Source organism: Tenrec ecaudatus, chromosome 9 (genome assembly GCF_050624435.1).
Source record: "Tenrec ecaudatus isolate mTenEca1 chromosome 9, mTenEca1.hap1, whole genome shotgun sequence".
NCBI lineage: Eukaryota > Metazoa > Chordata > Mammalia > Afrosoricida > Tenrecidae > Tenrec > Tenrec ecaudatus.
The window spans coordinates 115,465,951-115,492,972 of record NC_134538.1 but is presented as its reverse complement, the minus strand read 5'-3'; the positions used below and the strand labels follow the sequence as shown (position 1 = coordinate 115,492,972).

Below are 27,022 nucleotides of genomic sequence, written 5' to 3'. Positions count from 1 at the left end.
ACTGCAGTGGAGACATCCTAATACCATAAAACAGTTGAATGTTGCCAATGTTTACTGGATATAACTCCAGAGGCCATATTAAAAAATAACATGTTCTAATTAAATATGTAGCCTGAGAGTAAGAGAGGAAACTCAGTATTTTCATTATTTGAAAGATAAGCACTAACAATCTCCTAGTGATCATATCTTTGGCCTGATTTTTACTCAGTCATGCTATTTTCATCTGTCTGAATTTGGAAAAGGGAATTTCGGTAAGATAGAACATCCATTACATATACTTTGCCAATCCCTGCCTGTAAACCAAAATGCTGGGCCATCAAGTTGATTCCCACAATCCCGCATTGAATTTGCCACCCAAGTAGAGTCCAAGGCAGCATTCCATACGTTCTTTAGACAGCGTTCCTGGAGGGTCATCACATAAACAAATTACATAACATTAAAAGTTGGTTCATATGTAAAAGCATTACAGAAAATAAAGCTTTAAAGTATTTGGCATCATGGCCTGAATTTTATAATCTCAGCTCATTAAAATGCCAAGAATTTTGATGAAGGTGATAATGATTCATGGGCTATTTTTGAGCAATTGTAGACATTGGAGCACTGTGTAAAAAAATTCAGGGCAAAGTTTTGTACCCTAAATTGTGACATTTAATGATATTTGTTCAATATAATCAGCTATTTAACTTCTGATGTTCTCTGTGCTATAAAATCGTGTGCCATAAAATAACTGCAAAGTATATGTCATAAGTAGTTGGGTAAAATTTTAGTTTATTAGACCAACTATATGATGGACAATAACTTTATATAGGTGCATATCCGTGGTAAGCAACCATTTCCATATGGGGAGGAAAGAACCACCTTGCCTGAATGCTCTCTTTTGCTGTCCACCTTCTCTGGCTTGACTGCTCTCCCTGTCTTTTGCTGACCACACAGAATGAAGCGAGGATCAACATTCTTTTTTGAGGACAAAGATGCTTTTCATAAAACGATGAATATGTGCTTCTCATGGGGAGGAAGCGGTAGCCCCTTTCAGCATGCAGAGCGCCCCAGGAACAGCCCCTCTGTTCTGCATCCCTTGTTCCCATTCACTTGGGCGCGTTTACAAGCTCCTCAGTCCTACGAGGGTTTCTATTGCCGACTGAGTCATACATGATCACAAAGGATCACAGGCCTGTGTGGGGAAGAAAGGAAAGACTTGCTGGTAAAAGAGAAGAAACGAATTGGCCATCTGCACAGTAAGAGCTGGACAGCTGCGTGGGGAAGCATGCTCTTTCTCTGCAGCTGATTTGTCATTCGCCTCGGCCGGTGCCATGCAACACTTGGAGTTCAGAGCGCCAATGAAAGACATTTTGGAAACTAGTACTTGAGAATTAATAAAATTTGAATAATGGGAAGTTATTCATGAGAAAAGATTTTCCAAATGATCACAGACGTCTTGGGTAAGGGTTTCCTGCCTTTTTCACAAAGAAAAAGGAGATATGCATATCAGGAAGTGTGCTCATTCATAGCGTAGCTTTCTATTCCTATGTAATTGAAGCAAATTCATATTCCAAGATCATTTTCAAAGCTGAAATCAAGTCTGTTTGATTCCTAGGACACAGCGTGAGTGGGTTACATCTCGGAGTGAGAATTCCTACTTCACAAACTCATCTTCAGTGGGAGAATGTCTTTCCCTTTCTTGCTCTTGATTTCTCCCTTTATCAAACCAAAAAATAAATGATGGTGCAAAAGAGTACAATAATATCATTGAAATATTTTATCTTCTTGTATGCTTGTTCGAAGTTTATTGTGCTAGAAAGAAAAAGATCTGCCACACATCTGTTAGGGAGCAGCGTCCAGTGCTGCTGCTGGGGCTCACATCCCGACAGGCAAGGCTTCTTCCAAAGGACATGTGTTTAAACACTTCTCTCTGCGCAGGGGTTGGCTGTAGACAAATTCTCTCCAAATACACTTCTCAATAGGGACTTCCCAAATGTGGCGAAGAAAGCTGATGGTGCCCAGCTATGAAAAGATATAGCACCTGGGGACTTAAAGGCTTGAAGATAAACAAACGGCCATCTAGCTGAGAAGCAACAAAGCCCACATGGAAGAAGTACACCAGCCTGTGTGATCACGAGGTGCCGATGGGATCAGGGATCAGGCAGCAAAGACTCAAAACAAAAGATCATATTGATGTGAATGAGGGGGAATGTGGAGTGGAGGCCCAAAGCCCAAGTGTAGACAAACGGACATCCCCTTACAGAATGGTCACAAGGAAGAGACAAGCCAGTCAGGTGCAATACAGCACCAACAAAACACACAACTTTCCTCTAGTTCTTTAATGCTTTCCCCCCACAGCATCGACCTAATTCTACCTTACAAATCTGGCTACACCAAAGAAAGTACACTATACTGAGTGCTGGGACAAGTGATCGCAACACAGGGCATCCAGGACAGATAAACTTCTCAGGACCAGTCATGAGAGTAGTGATACCAGGAAGGCAGGAGGAGAAAGGGGGAACCAATCACAATGATCTACATATAACCCCCTCCCAGGGGGATGGACAACAGACAACTGGGTGAAGGGAGACAACGGTTGGTGTGAAACATGAAAAAAAATAATTTATAAATTATCAAGGGTTCATGTGGGAGGGAGTGTGGGAAGGGGAGCGGGATGAACTGATCCCAAGGGCTCAAGTAGAAAGCAAATGTTTTGAAAATGATGATGGCAACATATGTACAAATGTGCTTGACACAGTGGATGGATGGGTGGATTGTTATAAGAGCTGTAAGAGCCCCCAATGAAATGAATTTAAAAAGAAAATAGTGGCTGCCAAAGGTTATCTGTTGGGTCAATTAAACTCACAGTAGAAAGGTTCACTCGGAAGGCTCTGGAGCCTATTTCTGTGATCCCAAATAAGTAACCTTGATAGATTTTCTCAAAGGAAACAGGATGATCATGGGAGTTATTAGGATAAAATTTTAAGAAAATTGAAAATGTAATTGGTAAGAAAAGACCAAGCAAGTTGCTTCAACAATTTCACTGCAGCAACATACCGACCCATTCGTCAAGGGTAGACAGGGCAATTCGATCCTAATTTCCAGTGGGAAACCTCACCCCACTGACAGTACAACTCCCATCTTGCTCCTGCTGAATTCTTTTTGTTCTCAAAATCCCAAGGATCGTTACGATAAACATGATCTGAGTCCCTGTTAACACGGCCATTTGGAGTGGTGTAAGTCAAAGAATGCAGTTTGTCTTGGGAGGGTTGGGGAGATGGAAACTACCTTTGGATGTGAATGGAAATAGATGGAGGTTATGTCAAGAAACAATAGTGTCACACTTTGATATTTTTGCTTAAGAAAGGTTTATATGTTTCTTAGCAATACTATTTTATTTACCTCATAATGTAATTTAATTACAGGAGGGTCTCATTATGCTTGACATATTTTACTGGTGAGATGTAAATTACAGGTAACACCCACACCTCATGGGGAGACATTATACAAGGTGTTGTACAAGTGAAAAATAAGTAAACATTTTCGTTTCAAGTCACCCATATATCCCATAGTGGCTGAACAGATAATTAAATTGTGGTACATCCTATTAATAAAACAGAACAAACTATTCATACATCCAATAACTTGGATTCATTTCAAAGGCTTTATGTTAAATCACAGGATCCAGTCTCAAAAGCTTGCCTATTATAAGATGCAATTTAAATGGAATTCTCAAAAAGACAAGATTGTTGGGGTGGAGAGTAAGTACGTGAGTGGGTCCCAGAGTCGACGGGGGAGAAGGAAGGAATTGGTGAGCATTTTCATTTGGGTCCTGGGGTTGTTCTTTAGCCCATTAGGGACAATGATTACCATGATTTATGCATGTGTTAAAATGTCCAGGATTGTATCCAAAGAATAAAAAAATATTATACTGGATGTAAAATCAATTAATAATAATATTTTTTAAAAAACAAAATGGTTTGTATATTCTTATGTTCATATTAGAAAAAAATCCTTATGTCAGGCATTTACAACTAACTGATTAGAAACCAAAATAACTGTCATTTTATTTTATCATTATCGAGGGTATACAAATTTAAAAACTAAATAGCATATGTATTAACTTTTGCCAATTTATTTTATTGACCATTAGCTACTTATTTAAGTTCTCAGTATATCTCTTAATGCTTAATAGCAATTCTTCAAATATATGGTAGTAATTTTTTCCATATATTACAAAATTTTGCCATCCTATTATTTGTGCTAAATGCGTATTTAAATTCAAAACTTAAAAAATCAATTTTAATACAAAGCTGTAATATTTTCTTTTCCTTTGGGTTCTTAATGATTTTTTTGCTCTTGCCAAGAAGCAGATAATTTAATCACAGGTATGTTCAAGTAAGCTGTATAGTACTTCATTTATCTCTTTAATTACTTTTTGGAATTTAATTTAATACTGATAAAGACAACGAAATGCAAATATGCTTAGTTCTGGGCCCAAGGTTACCCAGACAGTGAATAGTAGAAACAACATTTGAAATTACTTTCGTCTCTTACTAACATCTGGACTCTTTCCATTGCATTATGCCACTTCTTTTATATCACCTCCTTTGAGATAACATAGACAATGCAAAAAGAGTTAATTGAGTATAAAAACTAGATTGACCCCACGTATTGGGGTTTCTTTGAATAGCAGGGTGACAATCAGCTCGCTAGAATAGCCTCTCATGATATTCAGCTGTTTGGAGTAGCAGCCAAGAGAGCAAAGTGGTTCAACTGAACCAGGAAAAGTAAAGCAACTGCGAAAGGTCAAGTGGACAGACACAGGGGTGTTTTGTGAATCGCACAACTACGTCCAAAAAGAAGCAAATTCTAGAGGGATGACAGATTGAAAGAACAGGAAGGTGTCTGTCAACAGCTGAAGATGAAGATCAAGTTTAGAGGAAGGAAGCATAGATTCAGGGAGAAGATGTCTGCTTATGATAATCTTCATTAAATTCTCTGAATGGCATTTCATACTTTAACCAAATGTTTTAAAACCGTAGACCATTTGGGAAAGTAGCAACCATGGTAGAAAGAACTTGGCCTTAGACCATGAAATCTCAGTTCTGAACTTGCTGTAAAATCTTAAGGGCGGATTCCCTCTTTACTTTCCTCGTGTGTTAGAGGAGAGCAGTAGTCTCTCCCTCGCGGGAGTTTTGAGTATTAAGTCAAATGAACCAAAGCAGATAGCGTGAGCTCTGGCTATGGCGTGCATGCCATACGTTGTTGCTATGTTTATTAAGATTACTATTAGGACTGAAATAAGTTCTTACAATAGGTCAGTGAGGTAGACGATACTACTCTGTACGTGGTTTAGATTTAGGAGAAGCCCACTAATGGAGGGTCAAAGAGGCAAACACGCCTTTGCTGGTTAAAGGGGGATAAAAATCGAGCTTGTAATCTTGACCACAATTCTTCCAGACAATGAATGTAAGTGTGAGGATTAATCAGCACTTAATAATATATTGTAAATCTAGATCAAGCAATATTTTCAGAGTCTGCCAAATATTTCAGATATAAGTATATGGATGGACATGTAACACATCATTTAATTTCAGAAAAAAAGGAAGGGTATTGCGGGACAGAAGAGAAGAATGAACTTGAAAGTTTCTATATTTATTGAGAACACAAAGTAGACATTTAGTAGATATTTAGGGAAGGCAGAAAGCCTGGGGCAGACTTAATCTCCACTGACACTGGAGAAGAAGTTAATAAGGAGGCCAGCGGAAGAGGGGAAAGTGGCCAGGATGGTGACACCTGGCCCATGAGTATTTTACCAATGGCCGATGATAGAATAGGCCGAATTAACACTTGAAGCTGTTACATTATTTTTCCTTCTTTTGATTGTGGGAAAATTATGGTGATAAATAACCACCCCCCTCCCCATTAAAGAATCCACTCTAGTCCAGTTAATTCTGACACACAGCTACTCTACGGGACATAGCAGAGCTGTCCCATGGGGTTACACCGTTCTCCCATAAAGCAGCTGGCGGGTTCTAGTGCCCCCCCGCACCCCCCCCCCCCGCTTTCAGTTCACAGACAAGCTCTTAGCCAGTGCCCCATCGCAGCGCCCTGATGGGCAAAAACACTTGAAAAACCTACCGAGCTCCTAGACTTTCTCTTCCCTATGGCTTCATCTACGCCTACATGAGTTTCCCAGTAAGAATGTCTATAACAATATGGAATTTTAAAATTTAACACATTAAATTAGGAAAATTAGAGTTTAGTTGCATTTAAGATTACATTTAAGATCATTTCCATTTGGAAAGTAAAAAAAAAAAACCTGATAAAATCCAGTTTGTCAGCATGGAACAAGCAAATCCTTTCAATTAAGCCAATATTTTAATTAGGCTACCAAATTTAACTCTGTCTACATCTGTTCTATATCATATCCATGAATTACGAATATAGCATGTGATTGAATTTATAACTAATTTGACTTGACTAAAGTAATAAAATTCAATTTAGTGGTAAGGAGCCAATGTATTATTTAATCACCTAATAGTCTTCAAATTTCTTCGTGAAAAATATTCTTGAAAACAAACTCCCACCAGGCTGCATGGTTCTTCCTTATTTATAGTCATTATTTCAGTGAATGTCAAATGTATCTTTTGAGCTGGGGAGTTTTATTTGCATTTTGAGATATATAATTTTGATATATGTCTAGAAATGTTTAAGAGAAGCTTTAAAAACTGAATCAATTTCACATGATTTCCAGGTAAAGCAGGCAAACTTCACTTCTACGTCCACAATGACTCCACAGCCGTAGCAGAGAGAAAAGAGTCAACCAGTTGCCATAGCATTGAACATGTGCCATACAGGGATAACAAACTGTGCCGACCCTATGGTTTTGGTTTAAGGGATAAAAACCATATGTAGGATGTCTTTGCTTTAGCTTTGAAATTGATTTCTTTTTGACTTTATTATGTATATGCATATATACATATATATGCTCTCATGGAGAAAGAGAAATGAACTTAAAATATATTGTAATTTTGTTGTTGTAGCTTTGTGTAATGGACTCAATTTTTACTAATAGTGACTATAAAACTGTAGAACTGCCCATAGGGTTTCTAGCAAGGCGGTGATCTTTCTGGACACCGACTGCTACATCTTTCTCTTGTGGAGTGACTGTGGGGTTTGAATCCATCAACCTTCTTTTGATTAGCAACTAAATGTTTCACCGTGGCAGTACCAGGGTTTGTTCTCTCTCTCTCTCTCTACACACACACACACACACACACACACACACACACACACACACACACACACACTTACACAAACACTTTATATGTATGTGTGTGTGTCATACGAAGTTATGTTATTCAAATCTCTTTAAAATATCTAGCAAATGACAGAGGCAAAATCCAACCTCTAATATTTCTGCATCTAAAATACAAGACTTTCAATAATTCTTCCTAACGAAAATTATATAATACATTTTGACTAACTTTGACTGTCAAGAACTTCGGTATAATACGATTTTATTTTCTCTCCTCATTTCTCTTTTTCCACCATTGCTCTCGATAGAATCCAACTGTTCTTTTCTGCTATTTGATTCTGTCAACGTTCGGATTAGCAGCTAGAATACACTATAACCTAGTTTTACTTTAACATTGTTTTATATGTTCTATTAATTTTAAAAGAAAAAGTGATATTTATATTTAATGCATATTTTCTCTATACTGAACACTAAAATTTATGTTTTGCATCTTTTCCTTTAAAGCTTCTGCTCTACCCTTTGGTAAATTTCACACAACTCTGAAATAGCAAACCCAAGGCTTTAACTCACAAATGACTCCCCAAGCTCAAGCCCCAATGAATAGGTGGTCAGCTTTATTGCTTACTAGCAAAATGATAATTACAACCACAGTGTGGTACGATGACACATTACCCAAAATGTCTAGGAAATAGACAAGAGTATTAGGCATTGTCTATAGGATTTGGATTAATTAGAATATTCATACACTGCTGATAGGCATGATATTGTTACAACAAAAAACCATTTGATGGTATTTGCAAAGACTGTACATATGAATGCTGTACTGTTGTTAAATATCCTTGAGTCAGTTCTGACTCAGACACACTATGCACAATAGAACAAGACATTTGTCTAAGTGCAGTGGGGTCTACAAACTAATTAATCACAGCTAGTTACAGCTAATATACTCTGAAACCCAGTAATTCCAACTCTAGATGATAGTTAAATGAAACATGTGCACACATTTGTAAAAAGAGGCATCGTCAAGAAGAGTCATTGGAGCACAACTGTACAATAGCTACGAGCAACCCTAAAGACCAGCAACTGTAGAATTGGTAAACAAAGTGAGGTATACACATTTATAGAAATACAACAGATCAATGAGAATATATGAACTGTAGGAACACAAAAAATCGATGAATCTTACTCTACACTGAACAAAAGACAACAGAATCACACAAAAATACATATGCTGTGTGATGTCTTGTATATCAAATTCTCAGAGATAAAATAATCTGGAGTGTCAAAATTATGGTTATTTGAGTGGAGATAGGAACTGGAGAGGCACACAGCCAAGATTCCGGAGAGCTGGTGAAGTTTTCTTTTATGTAGGTTACATTCGTGTGGATTTTAGGTGCTGTCAAGTCCATTTTGACTCATAGCAAGTGACCCTGTGTACAACAGAACAAAGCACCCTCTGGTCCTCACATCCGCGGCCACATGAGCGCGCACTGCTGCAGCCACTGGGTCAGTCTATCGAAACGAAGCTCTTGCTGTTCTGCACGGACCCGCTTCCTTTTCAAGCCTGATGTTCTTCTTTAGTGAGGCAACCTCTCACTGCCTTTTGATGTCTAGGGGCTTTCTGCCTGTGCTGCTTTCTAATAAAGCATTGTTTGTTCTGCTAGAAGTCCATGATGTATTAAGTATTTTTCACCCACATCTTCATGCTAACGAACCAATTCTTCTTTTGCTTTCCTTCCTCCTTACCCGGTTTTGTATACATGGGCGTCGAGTGAAAATTCCATGGTTAGTTACATCCAAACCCAAACCTCATTGCTGTCGAGTCAGTTCCAACGCACAGTGTTCCTATTGGGCAGAGTAGAGCTGCTCCTGTGGATTTCCAAAACTGTAATTCTTTACGTGAGTGGAAAGCATCGTCTTTGTCCGGAAGAGTGACTAGTGGATTCGAACTGCTGACATTGCAGTTAGTAGCCTGCTGCATAAACCCTAAAGCAGGACTCTCTCTCCTAGCTCCTAGAGATCTCACCTGGGGTTTCTGAAACGGGAAATCTTTATCTTTCACAGAGACTGGCAGGTTGGTACCACCAAACCTGCAGCCGATCACCTAACCAATGTAACCAGTAGGTTCAGTTTGTGAAAACTCATCATGTGCCTTTTTCTGTATGCATTTTATATTTATGTTTTAAAAGAACAACTGCGTATTTCAAGAATGCGTTGGTCTTTAAACTCATTTAGGCTTCAAAGACCAGTCAAACAAACTTGTGAATGCAACAAACCCATTCCTTCAATTACTCCTTGGTTTAGCCCATGGTCTTTAACTACTAGATGTGAAGCACTTCAGAGTTTTGAGCAAGTTCACTATCCTCCTGGTGCGGAGGCCACAAAGGGAATTGCCTGCTATGCCTGGTGGAGATGGGAACTGGCAGGGAGGCCGCATCTAAGCGCGCGCAGAACACTGAAGCATATGCCCTCCTGCTGGATCAGGCAGCGACCACTTAGCCTCAGCTGATTCTTTTCACGCAGGCCCAATGGAAAGCACAATTTGCTTTGTGAAACCTACTGGTTTTTAAATGTAGGCTCTTTAAAAGAAAACAAACAAAAAACACTCTGTGACACACAAAGCACATCTGTGAGCTGAATCGGGCATATGGCTGCCAATTTATAACGTCTGATCAAACCAAGGCAACCTGAATGCTTGCTGGGCCGCAGCCAGGAGTAGCTCATTTCCCCTGAGGTCCCCAGTCCCTCCATGCACCAGACTCTTTCTACTTTTGCTAGTTCACGGTAGTCTCAGGATTAACAATTTAAAATGAAATCACTTAATTCAACACATGATTGTCCTTTTCTGCTCAGAAATACTAGGCAGATATTTAAATTGATGTGATAAAAATTATTATGTCTTAAGCTACCTACCTATTTATAAACACACATATATGGCTCTCAGTGATATATTTTGGGTCTATATTAAGCTATACCGAACTATCCAAAAGAAACAAACGCAGAAATTCACACTGATTATTTTCTGTTAACACAATCGCACACCCGGACAAGTGCTCACGTGGACTTGAAAGAATACACCCAGATCTGTCCACAAAGAAGTGTCATGGGAGAGATGGACAAAATATTGGCAATCGGCCAGTACAATATTGCACGTTTTGTTCTGGAGATCTCTTCCATATAGTCATATGTTGTTAAGTAGAGAACAAATTCCTCCTAGCAGAGCTCACTGCTCTCTGGGGATCAGGCCCAATGGTTCTTTAATTGCTTACAGTTCTGGTCCAACATCAGCCTCTCCTGACTCCTCACTCCCCAGGGGCCCACAGGAAAGCAGCCCAGCCACATATGCAGGCCCCCACTCCTGTCAGCACCTTCTCTTTCGACTCACGCCTGCGGTGCTGGCGGGTGAGGTGACTTGTACGCGCCTCACACGCAGAGATGGTGAGAAACAATGAGGTGAACTTGGAGTTTGGTAAGCCTGTTCCATTGTGGTAGCTTGAATGTAATTATTCGCAGCTACAGCCAGCCCAGGAGTCCTGTTTTCCTTCCCACCAGGAAATCGCTTACACAGATTTCCCTATTAGAACTGACAGGAGAGACGAGCCTGAAGGACCAGCCCTCCATCCTGAGACATTTTAAAACAAGCTTGGGGATTTTAAAAATCACAATATAATAGGCCGCAAGTTCCCTGGGAAAGTGGTGTTCATCATTTATTGCCTCAGGGATTTTTAACAGTGCCTTTCCCTATCCGTGGCTCGGAAAAGTATCTGCCCAATTGAAGTAAAAAGACATGACTGATTGCCTGGTAAACACGAGGCATATCATCCTTCAAAAGATTGTTATTATTTCTTGAATGCTACTTGAAAAATAAGGAATCTTTGTACTATGTGATAATGAGGTTTGAAATAGGCTTCGTTATTTAATTTTTCATAACTTGGCTTCTTTGGAAAGAATGGTAAATTTTGACAGCTTTTGCTTGATGGTCGTGTAATCGTTTCCTTTTTCACAAAGTTCACATACACCAGTAGCATTTTTGTGTAGCACTTCCTATTTAAAAGGGAACCCTAGTGGCTTAGTGGGTTGCACATTGGGTTGCTAACTCTAAGGTCATCAGTTCAAACCCACCAGCAGCCCCAGGAGAGCACAAGGAAAAATTCTGCCCCCGGTGGGGGAAAAAAAATCACAGTTCAGAAATCGACAGAGGCAGCTGAATGCTGACCTTTTAGGGTTGCTGTAAGTAAGAATCAACTCACTGGCAGTGGGATTTGGGGTTATTGTTTAAAAGACACTTTTAAGATTCTGGGAGATTAGCAGTGGAGACAAACATGTCCATTCTCTAAAACAAATGTATCAATCAGCAACGAAAAATCAATACCACATCGACCAAACCTGCAACAGAACTGTCAAGGTGCGTTCGTGGGTGCCAAGCACTAGCACCATCTAGAACATCGCCGTCTTGCAGGCGGAAATCCAGGAAGCAACCACAATTTCTCTAACTTAAGGAGAGCACTCTCACGTTTCTAACGAGGACTCGCTAATTGGGAAGCACTGCTTTAGAGCTGCAGTTGGAGCCGAGGTGATTTTTGTTGCTGTTAATTCAATTTACTGGTAATTGTAAGGAGTCTAATGAGCCCTGGTAGTGCAGTACTTAAGCACTTGGCTGTTAACAGAAAGGTCATTGATTTACAACCATCAGCTGCTCTGCATGGGAAAGATGTTTCAATTCGCTGCCATTAAATTACAGGCCTAGACAGGGCAGTTCTAATCTGTCCTGTATTGCCACCATGAGCTGGAACAACCTGTGTGGCAATGGGATGGGTTTAGGTAACAAGGGGGGGTGTGAGGGATGTAGCTCTGTAGACTCTCAAAATTAACCAGCACATCTCCCTCCAAAGAAGAGGATCCAAATAGTCCAGAGAGCATAAACATGGGTTTTTTAATGGCAGTAATATTAATATAGCCATATTTATATCACTTGACAAAACAAAATGATAAACTCTCAGATAAGATTGTAGAATATCGACCCTGATTCATCCAGCCTTTCCTAAAAGCTCAAGAAGACTAATTTTATATAAAAAATGAGAACTATGACTGATCTCAGGTTAGTACACTACAGTGGTTATAAGAAAAAGGACCCAAAAAAAGAATTTGGAATAAAAGCATTACTGATAATTTAAAAAAATACTTCAAAAAGTTCTACATTACACAAAACAATAAGAATGATAATATTTTAATAGAAGATAAAATAAAATCAGAAAATGGTAGAAGACATTAAAGAACAGCATGGATTTAAAAAGAGAAAATCTCATGTATTACATGATAGAATTGGGTTGTGTGTTCGGCTGCTAACTGCAGAATTCGCAGGTAGAGACCATCAGCCCCTGGGGGGGTGGGGGAGACTAGGTTTTCTTCTCCCTTAAAGAGTTTCAGTCTCAGAAACTCAGAGGGGCAATTCTACTCTGTCCTATAGGTCACTATGAGTCAGAATTGACTTGATAGCATTGAGTTATTATTTTCTTTAGTTGAACAAGATTAAATTACCAACTAAAAATCATTTTAACTCACAAGAGAATAATTTCAAATAATTTAATGTATTCTTAATATATTTTTAATTGTCAATCATGTGATTATAGATTTTTCTTTATTAAAAACATTAATAGTGCCTACGATTTATTTTAGGATGCATCATTTGTTTGGCTCTCGCTTTGGGCCTAGAAGGACACCAATGAATACCAGTGACCAGAATAATTTATCCAAACTCTCTCAGTACAGGGAAACTTCGCCACCACTGCCCTCAGGTAGATTCTGACTTAGCAAGACCACATGGTAATGTAATATTCTGCCTGCTAGTCTGAGTGAAAGTTAAAAGATCCTGACATCTGAATATAATTGATTTCATATATTTCAAAGTGCTCTAAATGGTGCCTAAAATAGAAGTTGAGAATTCACCCAGTATGGAAGAACAGGTTTTAAGACTACTTATTAGCCTGCATGTGGGTAAATATTATGTGTGGCAGACTCGGTCTGGGACTTGCTTTCCTTCTGCTGCATCTTTAGTGGTGGAGCTATATCGACCATCCCCATTTACATTATATTTACTTGGAAGTCAGTTTGGAATCTTTCTCCTACCCTCCGTCGACCATCACAGCCTCGCTGCTTCAGATAAAGAGCTGCTTCGCTCTTTTCAGTCCCAGTGCATTCGTTTCCGAGGGCTGGTGCATAAAGTGCCGAAAACCAGCTGGCTTACAAGCAGGTTGCCCTCTTTCTGAAGGCAACCAGAGAAAGATCCTTTCCTCTGCTTCCGGTCGTCTTGGGCGTGTAGCTGCACAACTACAGTCTCCACCTGGAGCTTCCCCCCCTGGGTTTGTAAGCATTTCACTCATATTGGATTAATGTGCCCTAATCCAATATGATCCCATGTTAATTCTTGACATCTTCAAAGATCCTAGTTCATATTCACAGGGGTGGGGGGATGGGGGTGGGACTTATCAGAACATATCACTTTGGAAGACACAATGTGATCCATAGCAAGTACAGCTCCGCAAACTAATGAAAACACGAATAAGAACACAGAGGAGAAAACAGTTTACTATTGAGCAATATTTGGTAACTAGGAAAAAGATAGGTCGATAAATTTGTTCGGTGAATGGATACGTAAAGAATTTGTTTCTAGATGTTATAGCTGGCCAGGGTTTTTAATGGCTCACAAAGATAATTTCTGTCTCAAGCAAAAGGAAATCAGGACCTCACGATGAGTTTATTTTTCCTAACTAGCAATATCACAAACGCTCTCTTCAAACAGAGTTGTTTTGAGCACTGCTTGGGTTGGCAGCCATGTTTGGAACTATCTTACCTCCAGGTGATTCCCGACTCGGATGAAGGCACACAGTGGGTCGAACGCTCCAGTGCCGCAGGTCAGGAGATGCGTGCGATTATAGTGATGCAAGACCCGCACGAAGTTTGCGCACTCACTCTGCAACGAGAACAGAAACAGTCGGCTTGTGTGATGAAGCAGGCGGCGTTAAGTCTAGAGCTGTTATTTTTATTGTTATTGCATCTTTCCAACCACATGGGAGTCAATTACAAAGGGGCTAAGCGTAGTGGAAGAAGATACTGGGGCTGAGCAATGCATACGGCGGCTAACCACCATACACGAATTCCATTTTACAGAGAGAGCACAACAGGTTTCGTTTATTTTAAAATGCACTAGAGGAAAAATACACTGTTCAAAAAGGATTCATGTGTGAAGATTTGCATCACAACGTATTTCACTAAGTAATTAAGATATCCCAATATTGCTATTTATTTTTTTAAGTAACTGCAATATAAACAGTGAAATCTGCTTAAAGGAAAGGGGAAGAAAAGCTTCATCATCCATAAGAAAAATATGCACTTTTAGGACATTGTATAATTTTGATGTTTGGAAAAACAAGTCATATCCTCAAAATTACAATCCACATAAAGCATTTAAATAGACAATGTTCAAATAAATTGATAGAAGCTAACCAATAGAAATAACATTTTAAGCTGATTACTGTTAGATGTAATCTGTATGAAATGAAATTTCTTAATTTGGCTTTCTACCCATCTCCGTTACTTCCACCAAGTGACTAGGTGGGACTATGCGCATAGGGCATGTATAACCCTGGCCGTGAGGATGAGGAATCTTGGAAGCAGGAGTACGATGGGAAATCCCAGGACAATCAAACAAGAGCCACTCGTGGGTACGTTCGAGACCTCTGTCTGAAGTAGTCGAGGCCCAGACCAGAGGCACCAGAGATAATGGGTCAGAGCAGAGGAGCCAGGTGAGACCAGAGGCCAAGGGCAGTAGACCTTAAGTCAGAGCAGTGCTGAGACAATGAGGCAGAGCAGCTGGCTGGTTTACTGTCCAATGGAGACAGAGGCCAAGGGACCACTTGGTTTAGAGCGGTGGTTCCCACTCTTCCTGATGCTGAGGCCCTTTCACACCGCTCCTCATGTAGTGGTGCCCCTCAACCCTAACATTATTTTTGTTGCTATTTCATAACTGGCATTTTGCTACTGTGATGAATTGGGCGACCCCTATGAAAAGGTATTTCAATCTCCTAAGGGATCATGACCCACAGGTTGAGAACCGCTGATTTAGAGGCTGAAGACTGGACCAAGACTTGGCTCCTGGATGAGAACTGTGTCGCTGTTGGGGCCGAATGCTGTATGCATCCTTAATGTTTGCTGATCCGGATTGATGGTCATGGTTAACTTATCTATTACACCACCAAGAGCAGAGTGCCGTGGCAGGAACAGCTGTGTCAGGACAGGATAAAGAAGGGTGGGGGCTCCAGGCACGTCTGACCTCTGCCTCTTGGCAACAGGCCCGGGGCTGATGGGGAGCTGGATGCTCTTTCTGCCTTGTGTAGCCAGGGAGGTCACAGGTGGCCTCTGTGCTGCCCTCACAGTCCAAAACATGATCAACGCTTTTTGGTAAAGGGCTACGTAATAAAGCACCTCTGTGAAAAGGATCAGATGTTTGGTTTTGTGGACCTACCAAACCCTGAAGTTGTCATATGAACGTGCTCATGCAGAATTCGTCAATCAATGTGTACTGCTGTGTTCCAATAATTCTTTATAACAAAAACAGATGGTAGGCAATATTTGGATAGGGAATTCTAGTTTGTTGATACTGAAGTTGAGAATAATAAAAGTTATGTTTTAATTTATGTAGTTAAAAAGCTTCCCCAGTGAGCTTCACATGGTACTTCATGCATGTCATTGCTGTCTGGTGCCACTGAGTAAGTTCGGGCCCATAGTGACCTTATCCACAGCCAAATGCAACACGGCCCTGTCCTGCGCTCTGCTCACAACGTTTTGCACACTGACACATAGTAAATGCTTTATAGACTTTTAATACATAGCTCATTAGGTGAGTATTAAAATGAGTATACAGAATGGAAACATAGTTTGAAATCGTTTCAAGACCAACTTGGCTAATAGCAAATACACTTTGCACTCTTGTTGGCTTTAGCTAGCTATATCTACTCAGCTCCAACTATGGTAGCCTTTTGGATTACAGGGAAAAAGGTTCCCTGATTTTGAATCATCTTCATGATCATCAGTATTTTGAGTTCATCTTTGAGTCTATTGCAATGTCTAGGAAACTTATCTTATAGCATGATATTAAACAATATTGTGCTGTGATAAATAGAAATTGATTAATTAATTTCTGGAAGTATATTTCTAGGTCTTTCTTCCTAATGTAACTTAGTCTGGCAGTCTCACTGTAACCTGTCCACCGGGGGTGACTCTGATAGTATCTGAAACACCAATGGCACAGCTTCCTGTAGCACACCCACCTGGAAGAGAGCATCATATTACAAGCTGATGGGTGGTAAACATTAGATATTGATATTTCATTTAATGTATCACATTCATCACCAGAAGAATATTTTGATCTAACTTTAAATTCAAAGCTGTCTCTGATAGGTAATATCTGTACACTTACAAGGAAGTCCAGTTGATATTAGTCAAATTTGTGCACAAACACTAAAGTTAGTGATGAAGAAATCAAAGAATTCTTTGATATCTACCAGTTTCTTCAAGCTGAAAGTGATCAAGCATTTTATCAAGATGTATTACTAATTATTAAAGTTTGGGATAGGAATGTTGGAAGCAAAGAGGAAGGATCAGTAATTTTAAAATGTAGCATTGGTGATAAAAATGGAGATCACGTGAAAGGATTTTGCAAAACAAATGACTGACTTCTTCACTGTAAATACTTTATTTCAATGACATAAATGGCAAGGGGATACTTGGATCACATGTATTGCATTGGCCAAATCTGCTACACAAGACCGCCTCAAAGTTCTGGAGAGCAAACATGAGGACAGTGGTATTTTTATTGTTTCATGTCCATGGTGTGATGAAGTAAAATTTCTTAATCTATCTCTGTGATTCATATCTTGGTGACTCCATCAAATGAGTGGGTCAGATCATGCAAATGGAGTGTGTGAAACATTCGTAGAGAGAATTTATGGCTATAAGAATAAGGTATCTCAGAAGCAGAAGAGAATTCATGGGGACCATCAGGAAGAAGAGCCCCCAGAAGAACAAGTTCTTAATACCTGCCTGAAGTGCAACAAGGCCAAGCCATACAGAGACCAGAGGCCAGACAACGAGAGCATGAGGCAGAGCAGAGATGCCGTGCTGAGATGAGGAGACTGTGAAGCCGAGCAGAGGGCAGGCTTCTTGCCCCCACAGAGGGAGATGCCAAGGGACAACACAGCTGAGGATTAGGAGAAGAGAAAGACTTGGCTTCTGACTGCAGAGAGGTGTTGCTGTGGACCAAAGATGGTATACTTAGTGTTTACTTTTCCTGGCGTATGGTAGCCTGTTAGCATCCCTAGTTAAGCCCCCAAATCATGAGCATTGGCTGTGGGCTCTGTGTCACCACTGCAGTGGACTCTGGGACCCAGCACAGAAGTAGAGTGCCGCAGGAGGAGGAACTGCTGGTGATAGAACAGGGTAAAGAAGGAAGGAGGCACGTCTGCTTCTGGAGAGTGGTCTTGGGGTCTCTTTCGCCCCTGTGTCGCCAAAGGAGGTCAGAGGTGGCTACTATGATGTTTTCTCACATGTGAAAGCTAGACAATGGATAAGGAGGACTGAAGAAGAATTGATGCATTTGAATCACGGTGCTGACAAACAACAATGAAAATACCATGGCCTGCTAGAGAGCTAAATAAATCATCCCTATTGGCAAGGATCACTTCATAGCACATACTCTGAGCACGTTGTCAGGTGAGACCGGCCCTTGGAACAGGTCATGATGCTTGGGAAAGTGGAGGGTCAGCAGAAAAGGAAACAGCCTCAAGAAGAGGAATTTACACAGTGCCTGTAGAGCAGTGGTTCTCAACCTTCCTCATGTCGTGACCCTTTAACACAGTTCCTCATGTGATGGTGACACCCCAACCCTAACATTCTTTTCATTGCTACTTTCATAACTGCAATTTTGCTACTGTTATGAATCAGGTGACCCTTGTGAAAGGGTCGTTCGACCCCAAGGGGTCTCGACCCACAGGTTAAGAACCACTGCTGTAGAGGCTTAACCATGACAACAATCTTGAGGGTGGCCTGTAGGGCGCTCTGGGCTGGAACTGAATTAATGATATCCAACACACACATGCATTTAACATATATTCTTGGAGCAAAATGCTAAACTCGGTTTAGTGCCAAATGTTACTTTGAGACAAATGCATGCGATGATCAGTAAATGTGATGTTTCCAAGCATAAGTTGTGATTTCCAAAGATTGTTGTTGTTAGGTGTCATCGAGTCAGTTCAGACTCATACTGAGTATTCACAACAGCAAGAAACACTGCCTGTGCTGCACCAACCGTCAATTGCTCCTGTGGTTGAGCGCAATGTCCTTCCGTCTCCTTGAGTCACTCCCTCCTTTTCTGCCCGTCTACTTTATCAAACAAGCTGTCCTTCTCCAGGGACTGGTCTCTCTTGTCAATAAGAGTTGGTCCTAGCATGTAATATGATTTCTTGCTATCCTTGCCTCGAAGGAGCATTCTGGCCACACTTCTTCCAAGTCAGAGCAGTCTGTCCTTTTGGCAGTTCATGGTACTTTCAATATCCTTTTCCAGCACCACAGTTCAAATTCATCTATTTTTCTTTGGTCTTCTTGATTCAATGTCCAACTTTCATAGTATATGAGGCAACTGAAAATTCTTTCGCTTGGATTCTTAAAGTCTCTCACATGACAGTCGTAAGATGAAAAGGCTGTAGAACCACTTTGCAGTAAGTTGATCAGATGATAATCAATGAGTTACTGAACTGATTAACCAGGAAATATACATTTCCTTCTTTATTTTATTACACAGATGCCATTTTATTTTGCGGATGACCCATGCAGTTGATAGACTCTGCTTGTTCAGGAATGGGTAAAGCATTCTGCTTTAGTCTTGCAATAAGCGCCTGTTTTGCCTCACTCAAAGCTCTGCCACATCTTGCTGTAAGCCACTTAGCTCTCATGCTTCCTAGCGCTCATGACGCTTAGCTGGACAAGGCCTAAGGGTGTGTTGAATAAGTCAGCGTCATGCGGCATTAGCTCATTCTCTGGTTTTGACCCAGTTGCTACAAGTAGTGAGAAGTTGGTATTATACAGGTTAGTCTTCTTACATAGTATTTCATACTGGAGGAAAATATGTTCTTCTTTAAAAGGAGAGCTATGTGGTTTCTCCAAAGGTATGTATATACTATGTGATCAGCCAACTCATTCTACCCGGGGTTGGTCAGTTGTCCTTCTATGACCCTCACACATGTGTGAGTAAGGCAAAGACTGTGTCATGGATATCACACTGCACGGCAGTTTTCCGCTCCCACTTACCTCCCATTTTATGCAGAAGCTTAATGTGGCTTCTTTATGTAGAAGAGAACCTAAAATATTTTGGAATTGGTAAAGTATATCTATTGGCTTTGGCCTCTTCTATTGATTTTTACTCTCCTATTTAAAAGTTTCTTAATTTCTTTTGTTAGAATTTCTGATTTAAAAGCTCAAAATAAAATCTTATAAATATTTAATACTTAGCTCTTCTTCAAATTAAAAATATCTGTGACTTTTTCTTCCATGTTCTTGGATATAAATATTAATATATAAATTTATTAATTTTTGAATGAAATATAATAAAACACAAGATCTGCATTGCACCCCAGCATTACACTGATATCTATTTATCATTTGTCTTCATTAATTAAGTTTCATATATCCTTTAGAAGAATAAATGTATTTGTGGTTAACTAGGGACATAATTGATTTATTTTGTATACAACAAATAATACTTACTGCATCGTTTCCTTTCATTATGCATTCTTCTGTTTTTAGCACTGAACTGGGCCAGTGTATCTGTAATTATAAAACAATGTATTAGTTTGCAAGCGCATATAGAAGTAATCCAACTGAGAGGTCCTTTGCCCCCCTACAAGTCAATACATTTTAATTTTATTCTATTTTCTGAGTAGACAAAGCAAAAATGTATCTCCTTTACATTATTATTTGTACATTAAGAAATGTATCTTTGAGCTTTTTCATTAAGTAGTGAGTGGTAAAGGAAGCTGATATCAAGGAATTCAAGAAGAAAGAGAATGTTTTGAAACTGATTGTGGTAGCACTGGTACAATACTGCTTGATGTGATTAAACTATGGAATGATATGATAACTAAGAACATAATGGTGGCCAGCTATTAAAAGATAAAGCATCTGGGGTCTTAAAGGCTTGTAGTTAAACAAGCCACCATCCAGCAGGGAAGCTACAAAGCCCACATGGAAGCCTGTGTGATCATGAAGTATTGATGGGAAGAGGTATCAGAAGTTCAAAAACAAGCAACCAAATCAATGTGAAGGGGCATGGATGTGGAGACCCCAAACCCACCTGGAAGATAATTGGACAGTCCCTCCCATAAAGGCCACCCAGAAGGGATGATAAATCCAGGGTGCATCAGAGCACTGCTAAAACATGTAACTATCCTCTTGTTCTTTATTATTTCCTCCCCTCATTATTACTGCTCATTTTTAACCTCATTAATATTGTTAGACCTACCTATGTTCATCTGTATAATTAAGATTGTTTGAGACAGGAATGCCAGAGTGGATGACCCTTCAGAAACAGCAATGGGGGTAATGATTCCCTGAGGATATGGGAAGGGAGTGGGGGGAGGTGGGTGAAGAGGGAGCTGATAGCAATGATGACTATATAACCCCTCTTGAGGGAAGCAAATAACAGAAGTGTAGGTGAATGGATATATTGGATGGGGTGAGATCTGGGCAAATATATATATATGTGTGTGTGTGTGTGTGTGTGTGTGTATACACACATACACACACAATAATATATAGCAATAACAATATGGGTTCCTAATGGGAGGGTGGGAGAGGAAGGGGATTAAGGGGAGCTAATATCAAAGAGTTCAAGAAGAAATAAAATGTTTCCAAACTGATTGTAGTAGCAATTGTGCAATTATTCTTGATCCATTTGAATTATGGGATGTCATGACATATGTAAGCACACCCAATAAAATGATTAAAATAAATAAAATGTCTTGAATAAAATATAAATATTATTTTAATATTTTGGGAAGATTCATGTTATAGCTAAGACTGAAGATCTATGCCAGCCTTAACACTTTTGAGTCTGTGTCTTCAGTTGTCAGTTCTGCCTTCTCATATTTCTCCTGAACCTGATTATGCCTCCAACTCAGTCTTCTTATTAAGGTCTTTACAATTCCCTCAAATTTACCACTTAGAATAGAGCCTAATGTGTGGTGTACCTTTAGTTATATTTGAAGTTTCAAAAGATTAAAGAATGAACAATTTTTAAAAATTCTTATTTGCAAGCTATCAAGTAGTCCTAAACCGCACTGTATTTTTGATTGTTTTGAAAACATTATTGAATGCTAGTACCTTCTAGAACACAAAAATCCACACAACTGGACCAACAGACATGCCAATAAATAAAGAAAATATTAATGTTGTTAAGGATATCACTTTATTTGAATGCCCAATCAAAGCTCATGGAAACAGCAGTCACTGGGAAAATCTGCTCCCAAAGACCTCTTTGTTCTTCTTAATGAAGAACATAACAAATGATCTTGGAGGAAATACAGTCAAACAGTCCTCAGAAGCAAGGATGATGCACTTCTTTAACAGGAGAGACCAGTCCCCAGAAAAGGATGTCATGCTTGGTAAATGTGGTAGTTATATAATTTGGTGTCAATTTGAGAGGATTGTGAGTGAAGGGGTGGAGTCTGGCCCTTCAATCAAGAAACAACCAACGAGGTCTCTGTGTGGGCATGGCCTTTTCCTGAGAATGCTGGGAATTCCTGGATTTCCTCCTTGGAGACAGACTCTCTCTCTCACTGCTGCTCCCTGGGAGACAATGCAGCTGACATGACACATGGAACTATGCTAGTGCCCTGGGCTGGAGAAGCCACACGGACCTGCCCTGATGCAATCAGACGTCTAGAGACAGAGAAGCCACGGAGAGACCCCTGTCCCTGGATTACAACACCACTGGATTCACAAGACTTCCAACCCACTGGCCTGGGATCTTCCTGCATTCAGCATCATTTCATGTATTTTGTGAGTCTGAAGAGGACTTTATATAATGGTATCGGACATATGGGCTGACGTTGGACTTACGGACTTGATCTGGACTGGGCTTGGAGGTTTTCTCAATGATCAACTGCTCTTGTCTATAAACCTCTTTCTTATACACATATGTGTGTCCATGAATTTGTCTCTCTAGTCTACCCAGAGTAACACAGTAAAATAGAGGATCGGTGAAATAGAGAAAGACGGATTGGAACAAAGGCTGTAACAACATGCGAAGCATAACACATACGGTAAGGATGGCACAGGGATGGGCAGCATTTCATTTTGTTGTTCACAGAGTTGATATGAGTCAAAGACAATTGATAGAACCTAACAACAACTCACAACTACATTTCTTGAAGAGAGAATATATCAATTATGTACATGTTTTCATCTTCACTAGTAACCAGTAACTCCTCTGGGACTGTGGGCAAAAATCATTAAGTTGTTGGTATATGATTCCACAAAATCCTAACAATGTAATTTATTTCACTTATGTGAGAAATTTCTGTATCATTTTCTCCAGGCCTCTTTAGTTACTATTTTTGCTTAAATTATGAAGTTAATCATAATATATTTCAGACACAGTAACTTTTCATTGTTTTTTTTCTATTATATAGAGGTTTGAGTTTGTTATACTACTTGATTTGTAGTTCATTTTCATAACTTGTCTTGAAAAACCATAAATAAAGAAAAGAGAGCATATCAAAGAAAAACTCAAAAGTATATGCACAAAAAAACAACCCAAGAATTATGGTCTTGAGTTTTCCAACACAATGAGTCACATGCAATACAAGAAAGTCATTAGGACAATACAACAGAAAGACAATTTTAAGATCAGTTCTCATTTGGAAATATTTTCATGATTAATTAACATATCAATATGAATTAATTATAAAGAAATCTATAATAAAAAATAATGCTTTATTTTCTCAACAAATGTATGACATTCTTGTATCTTATATTATATTGACATCCAGTATGACATATTTGAACTGTATTTCCACATTTCTGAAAAACTACATAACTCAATCATTATTTTGAAAAATTATACCAAGTTCAGCTGTTTTAATGTTGAAATAGGAATGCAGAGGGGAAAGAAATCTTCCACATATCATCCTGTATTCACTTAAATCATTAAATCATTGATTCATAACAATTATTTCTAGGGATACTTACACGCACCAATTAGAAGCCAATTTTCTGCAGCGTTTCTAGGTATCTTGTCTCAAGCTTCCCCCACCCCCACCCCCCATAGGTTTTTAGATGGAGATGAAATCTCCAACCAGGGAAAAGGGCACATTTGCTTCCCATATAAAATAATAAGTATCATGTCTCTCTGGGTGGCAAAGGTGGTTAGGATTGGTAGCAGGCCCCTTATAAAATGGAAAAAGGGGTAGTTCTTAATCCACCGTGTGCATTGCATCTACCTGAGCCATTCCATATGTGGTAGTTACATAATTTCATGTCAGGTTGAAAAATAGAGGGAAGGGGTGGAGTTTAGCCTGTCATCCAGGTCACAGTCTGATGATGCCTCCCGGTGGGTGTGACCTTCTCATGAAGATTCTGGGAACTTCCTCTTCTTCTTCCGGAAGGTGGGCCACACACTTTCTCTCTGTTTCACTTTCCTGCTGTTGGGACGCTCGAGAAACCACATAGAGCCCTGGGCTGGCACTGAGATACTTCCAGCTCCACTGGATCCACAAGACTGCTCACCCACAGGCCTGTGATCTTCCTGCATGTTTACATTATTGCATGTGCTCTGCGAGTCTGAAGAGGAATTCATGAGCTCGTAGCAGACTTAGGGGATAATATTGGATTTACGGACTTGATCTGGGCTGGGCTGAGATATTTTCTCAAGATACAATTACCCTTTGATATAATGCTATTCCTTATACATGAGTGTTCTAGATTGGTCTACCTAGTCAATCCATCCTAACACACCTATCACTCCTCTTTGAGACTTGAGAGGCAAGACCAACACGGGCACAGGAAGCTCAACTTGTCTGTCTGCTGTGAGTTATAAATACAAGTCCTTTGTCTCCGACCCCGAGGATCAGCTGCTACCATTGTCACTTGTTTCTCCAATACATGGCAACAATTTTAGAGCCTTTGTAGTTTGATGCACAGAAAATATAAAAATATAATTATTCTAAACAAAACAAAACAGCTTCATCAAGTTGATGCTGATTCACTCAAAGTGATATTATAGGACAGGGTACAATTCTTCCTATGGATTTTTAAGACTATAACTTTTTTTTAAATCACTTTATTGGGGTTCGTACAACTGTTATCACACTCCGTCATCCATCCATTTATGGTGTCAAGCACATTTGTACATTTGTTTCCATCATCATTTTCAAAACATTTTCTATTTAAGCCCTTGATGTCAGTTCCTCATTTTTCCTCTCCCTCACTCATGAACAGTTGATAATTTATAAGTTATTATTATTTTTTTCTATGTCTTACACTGACCTGTGTCTCCCTTCATCCACTTTCCTGCAGTCCATTCCCCAGGGAGGGCATTGTATGTAGATCATTGTAATCGGTTTCCCCTTTCTCTCCCACCTTTCCCTTACTCTCCTGGTATCGGTACTCTCATTATTGCTCCTGAGGGGTTTATCTGTCCTGGATTCCCTGTGTTTCCAACTCTTATCTGTACCAGTGTACACCCTCTGGTCTAGTAACATTTGTAAGGTAGAATTGGGATCATCATAATGGGGTGGGAGGAGGCATTAAAGAACTATAGAAAAGTTGTATGTTTCATCGGTGATATACTGCACCCTGACTGGCTTGTCTCCTCCCTGCAACCCTAGTGTAAGGGGGATGTCCAGTTGCCTAAAGATGGGCTTTGGGTCTCCACTCTGCACTCCCACTCATTCACAATGATATGATTATTTTGTCCTTTGATGCCTGATACTTGATCCTATCAATACCTCATGGTGACACAGTCTGGTATGCTTCTCCATATGGACTTTGTTGCTTCTCAGCTAGATGGCCTCTTATTTACCTTTAAGCCTTTAAGACCCCAGATGCTACACCTTTTGATAGCCAAGCACCATCAACTTTCTTCACCACCTTTGCTTCTTCACCCACTTTGTCTTCAGTGATTGTGTCGGGAAGGTGAGCATCATGGAATGCCAGGTTAAAAGAACAGTGTTCTTGCATTGAGGGAGGATTTGTGTAGAGCCCCAATGTCCATTTATAACCTTGATACTTAACATATAAATATATGTACTTAGATCTGTTTCCCCATCATCATATATTAATATATTTACATATGTACATTCCAGTCTTTAGACCTCTAGAAATACCCTTTGTCACCTAGTTCTTTCCTCTATTTCCTTTAACTTTCCTCTTGTCTCACTATCATGTTCAGGCTTCATTTGGGTTTCAGTAATTCCTCTCAGTTACATTGCCCTTGATCAAACCCTACCAGGCCTACTACACCCTCCTCACCATCGATTTTATATCACTTGTGATTCCCTGGACCCTGGGTTTGTTAACACCCACTTCCTTTCCCCGGTATCCCCCTCTCCTTTGTCCCCCGCCACCCTGGTCCTGTTGCTTACTCCTCTAGATTGCTTATCCTGCCTATCTTATCTAGACAGACCTGCAGAGATAATGATATGAACAAAAAACAAGACAGAGAAAAACAAAGCAACAAAAGAAAACAAAACAATAACAACAAACAAAAGAAAAACCTGTAACTAGTTCAAGGTCTCTTTGTTGACCTTTAGGAGTGTTTTCCAATGGAGTCTGATGGGGTGCCATGTGCTGGCCCCAAAGTCTAATTTTGGTACTCTCTGGGGACTTTATTGCTCTCCTCCCCTTGCTGTTCTGTTGAACACTTAGTGTTTCGCCTGAGTGTGGTGGGGTCAGTTTGGACACAACTCCCGCATTGTGTCTCCAGTGTTGTCCCCTGTAGTCCTATGGGTCAGTGAGGGAGGTCGTGTGTCATAGAGGGGCCGACCTTGCGGTCTTCTCTGTGCATTGGCTGTTCTGAGCAGGAATATTGTCCTCAGGGCTTGGTGGACTCTGATGTGCTCCACTCTCTCTTCCTTCCCTTTCATTTGCTCCTATGTGCTCTCATCAGACATGTCCCTCTCCATGAGCTGTAGCTTGAGTGCCGTCCTCTGAAGTAAACTCTTATGGGGGAAGACTATAACTCTTTACACTAGTACAAAACCTTGCCTTTATCCGGTGGAGCAGCTGGTGGTTCCAGTATTATGGTAAAGATTGCCACAATATACACTGTTTCTAGTAGTATATATTACATTATTGCATGTTGTTTACATATTTTATATCATTATGTAATATGAATATGTTATTAATAAATCTTGTTTGGGTATTATATATTACAATATAATATGTATATTGTATGTCCGTAACAATGGTAGCTTCTTAGAACTGCTAAGCCTAGTCTCCTTTGATTCTCCATAGTGGTCTTTTCCCTTCTCACCTAAGCTCGCAATGACTTAATGATTTGTGTACTTAATTTTCGAGGTCTTACTCAAGCTCAAGGTAATGACCTATCATAACCCTAATATATGCCTACCTGGAACAATGCTTTAAATATTAAGTCAAATGCACTACCACCAGTTGATGCCCTGTGAATTTCTGAGATTGTAACTTCTTTCGGGAGTAGAAATCCACATC

The 27,022-nt window shown here is 39.9% G+C and overlaps 1 protein-coding gene across 1 annotated transcript in view; it reads right to left on the bottom strand.

Annotated features, from left to right (window-relative positions):
- Positions 1–27,022, bottom strand: part of SEMA3E (semaphorin 3E) — a 136,777-nt gene that overhangs the window by 96,906 nt on the left and 12,849 nt on the right. The window contains exons 2-3 of the mRNA XM_075557357.1: positions 20,060–20,119; positions 14,094–14,213 (exon numbers count right to left, since the gene is read on the bottom strand). Coding sequence (XP_075413472.1) covers positions 14,094–14,213; positions 20,060–20,119 — 180 coding nt within the window. The remainder of the gene's footprint in view (positions 1–14,093; positions 14,214–20,059; positions 20,120–27,022) is intronic.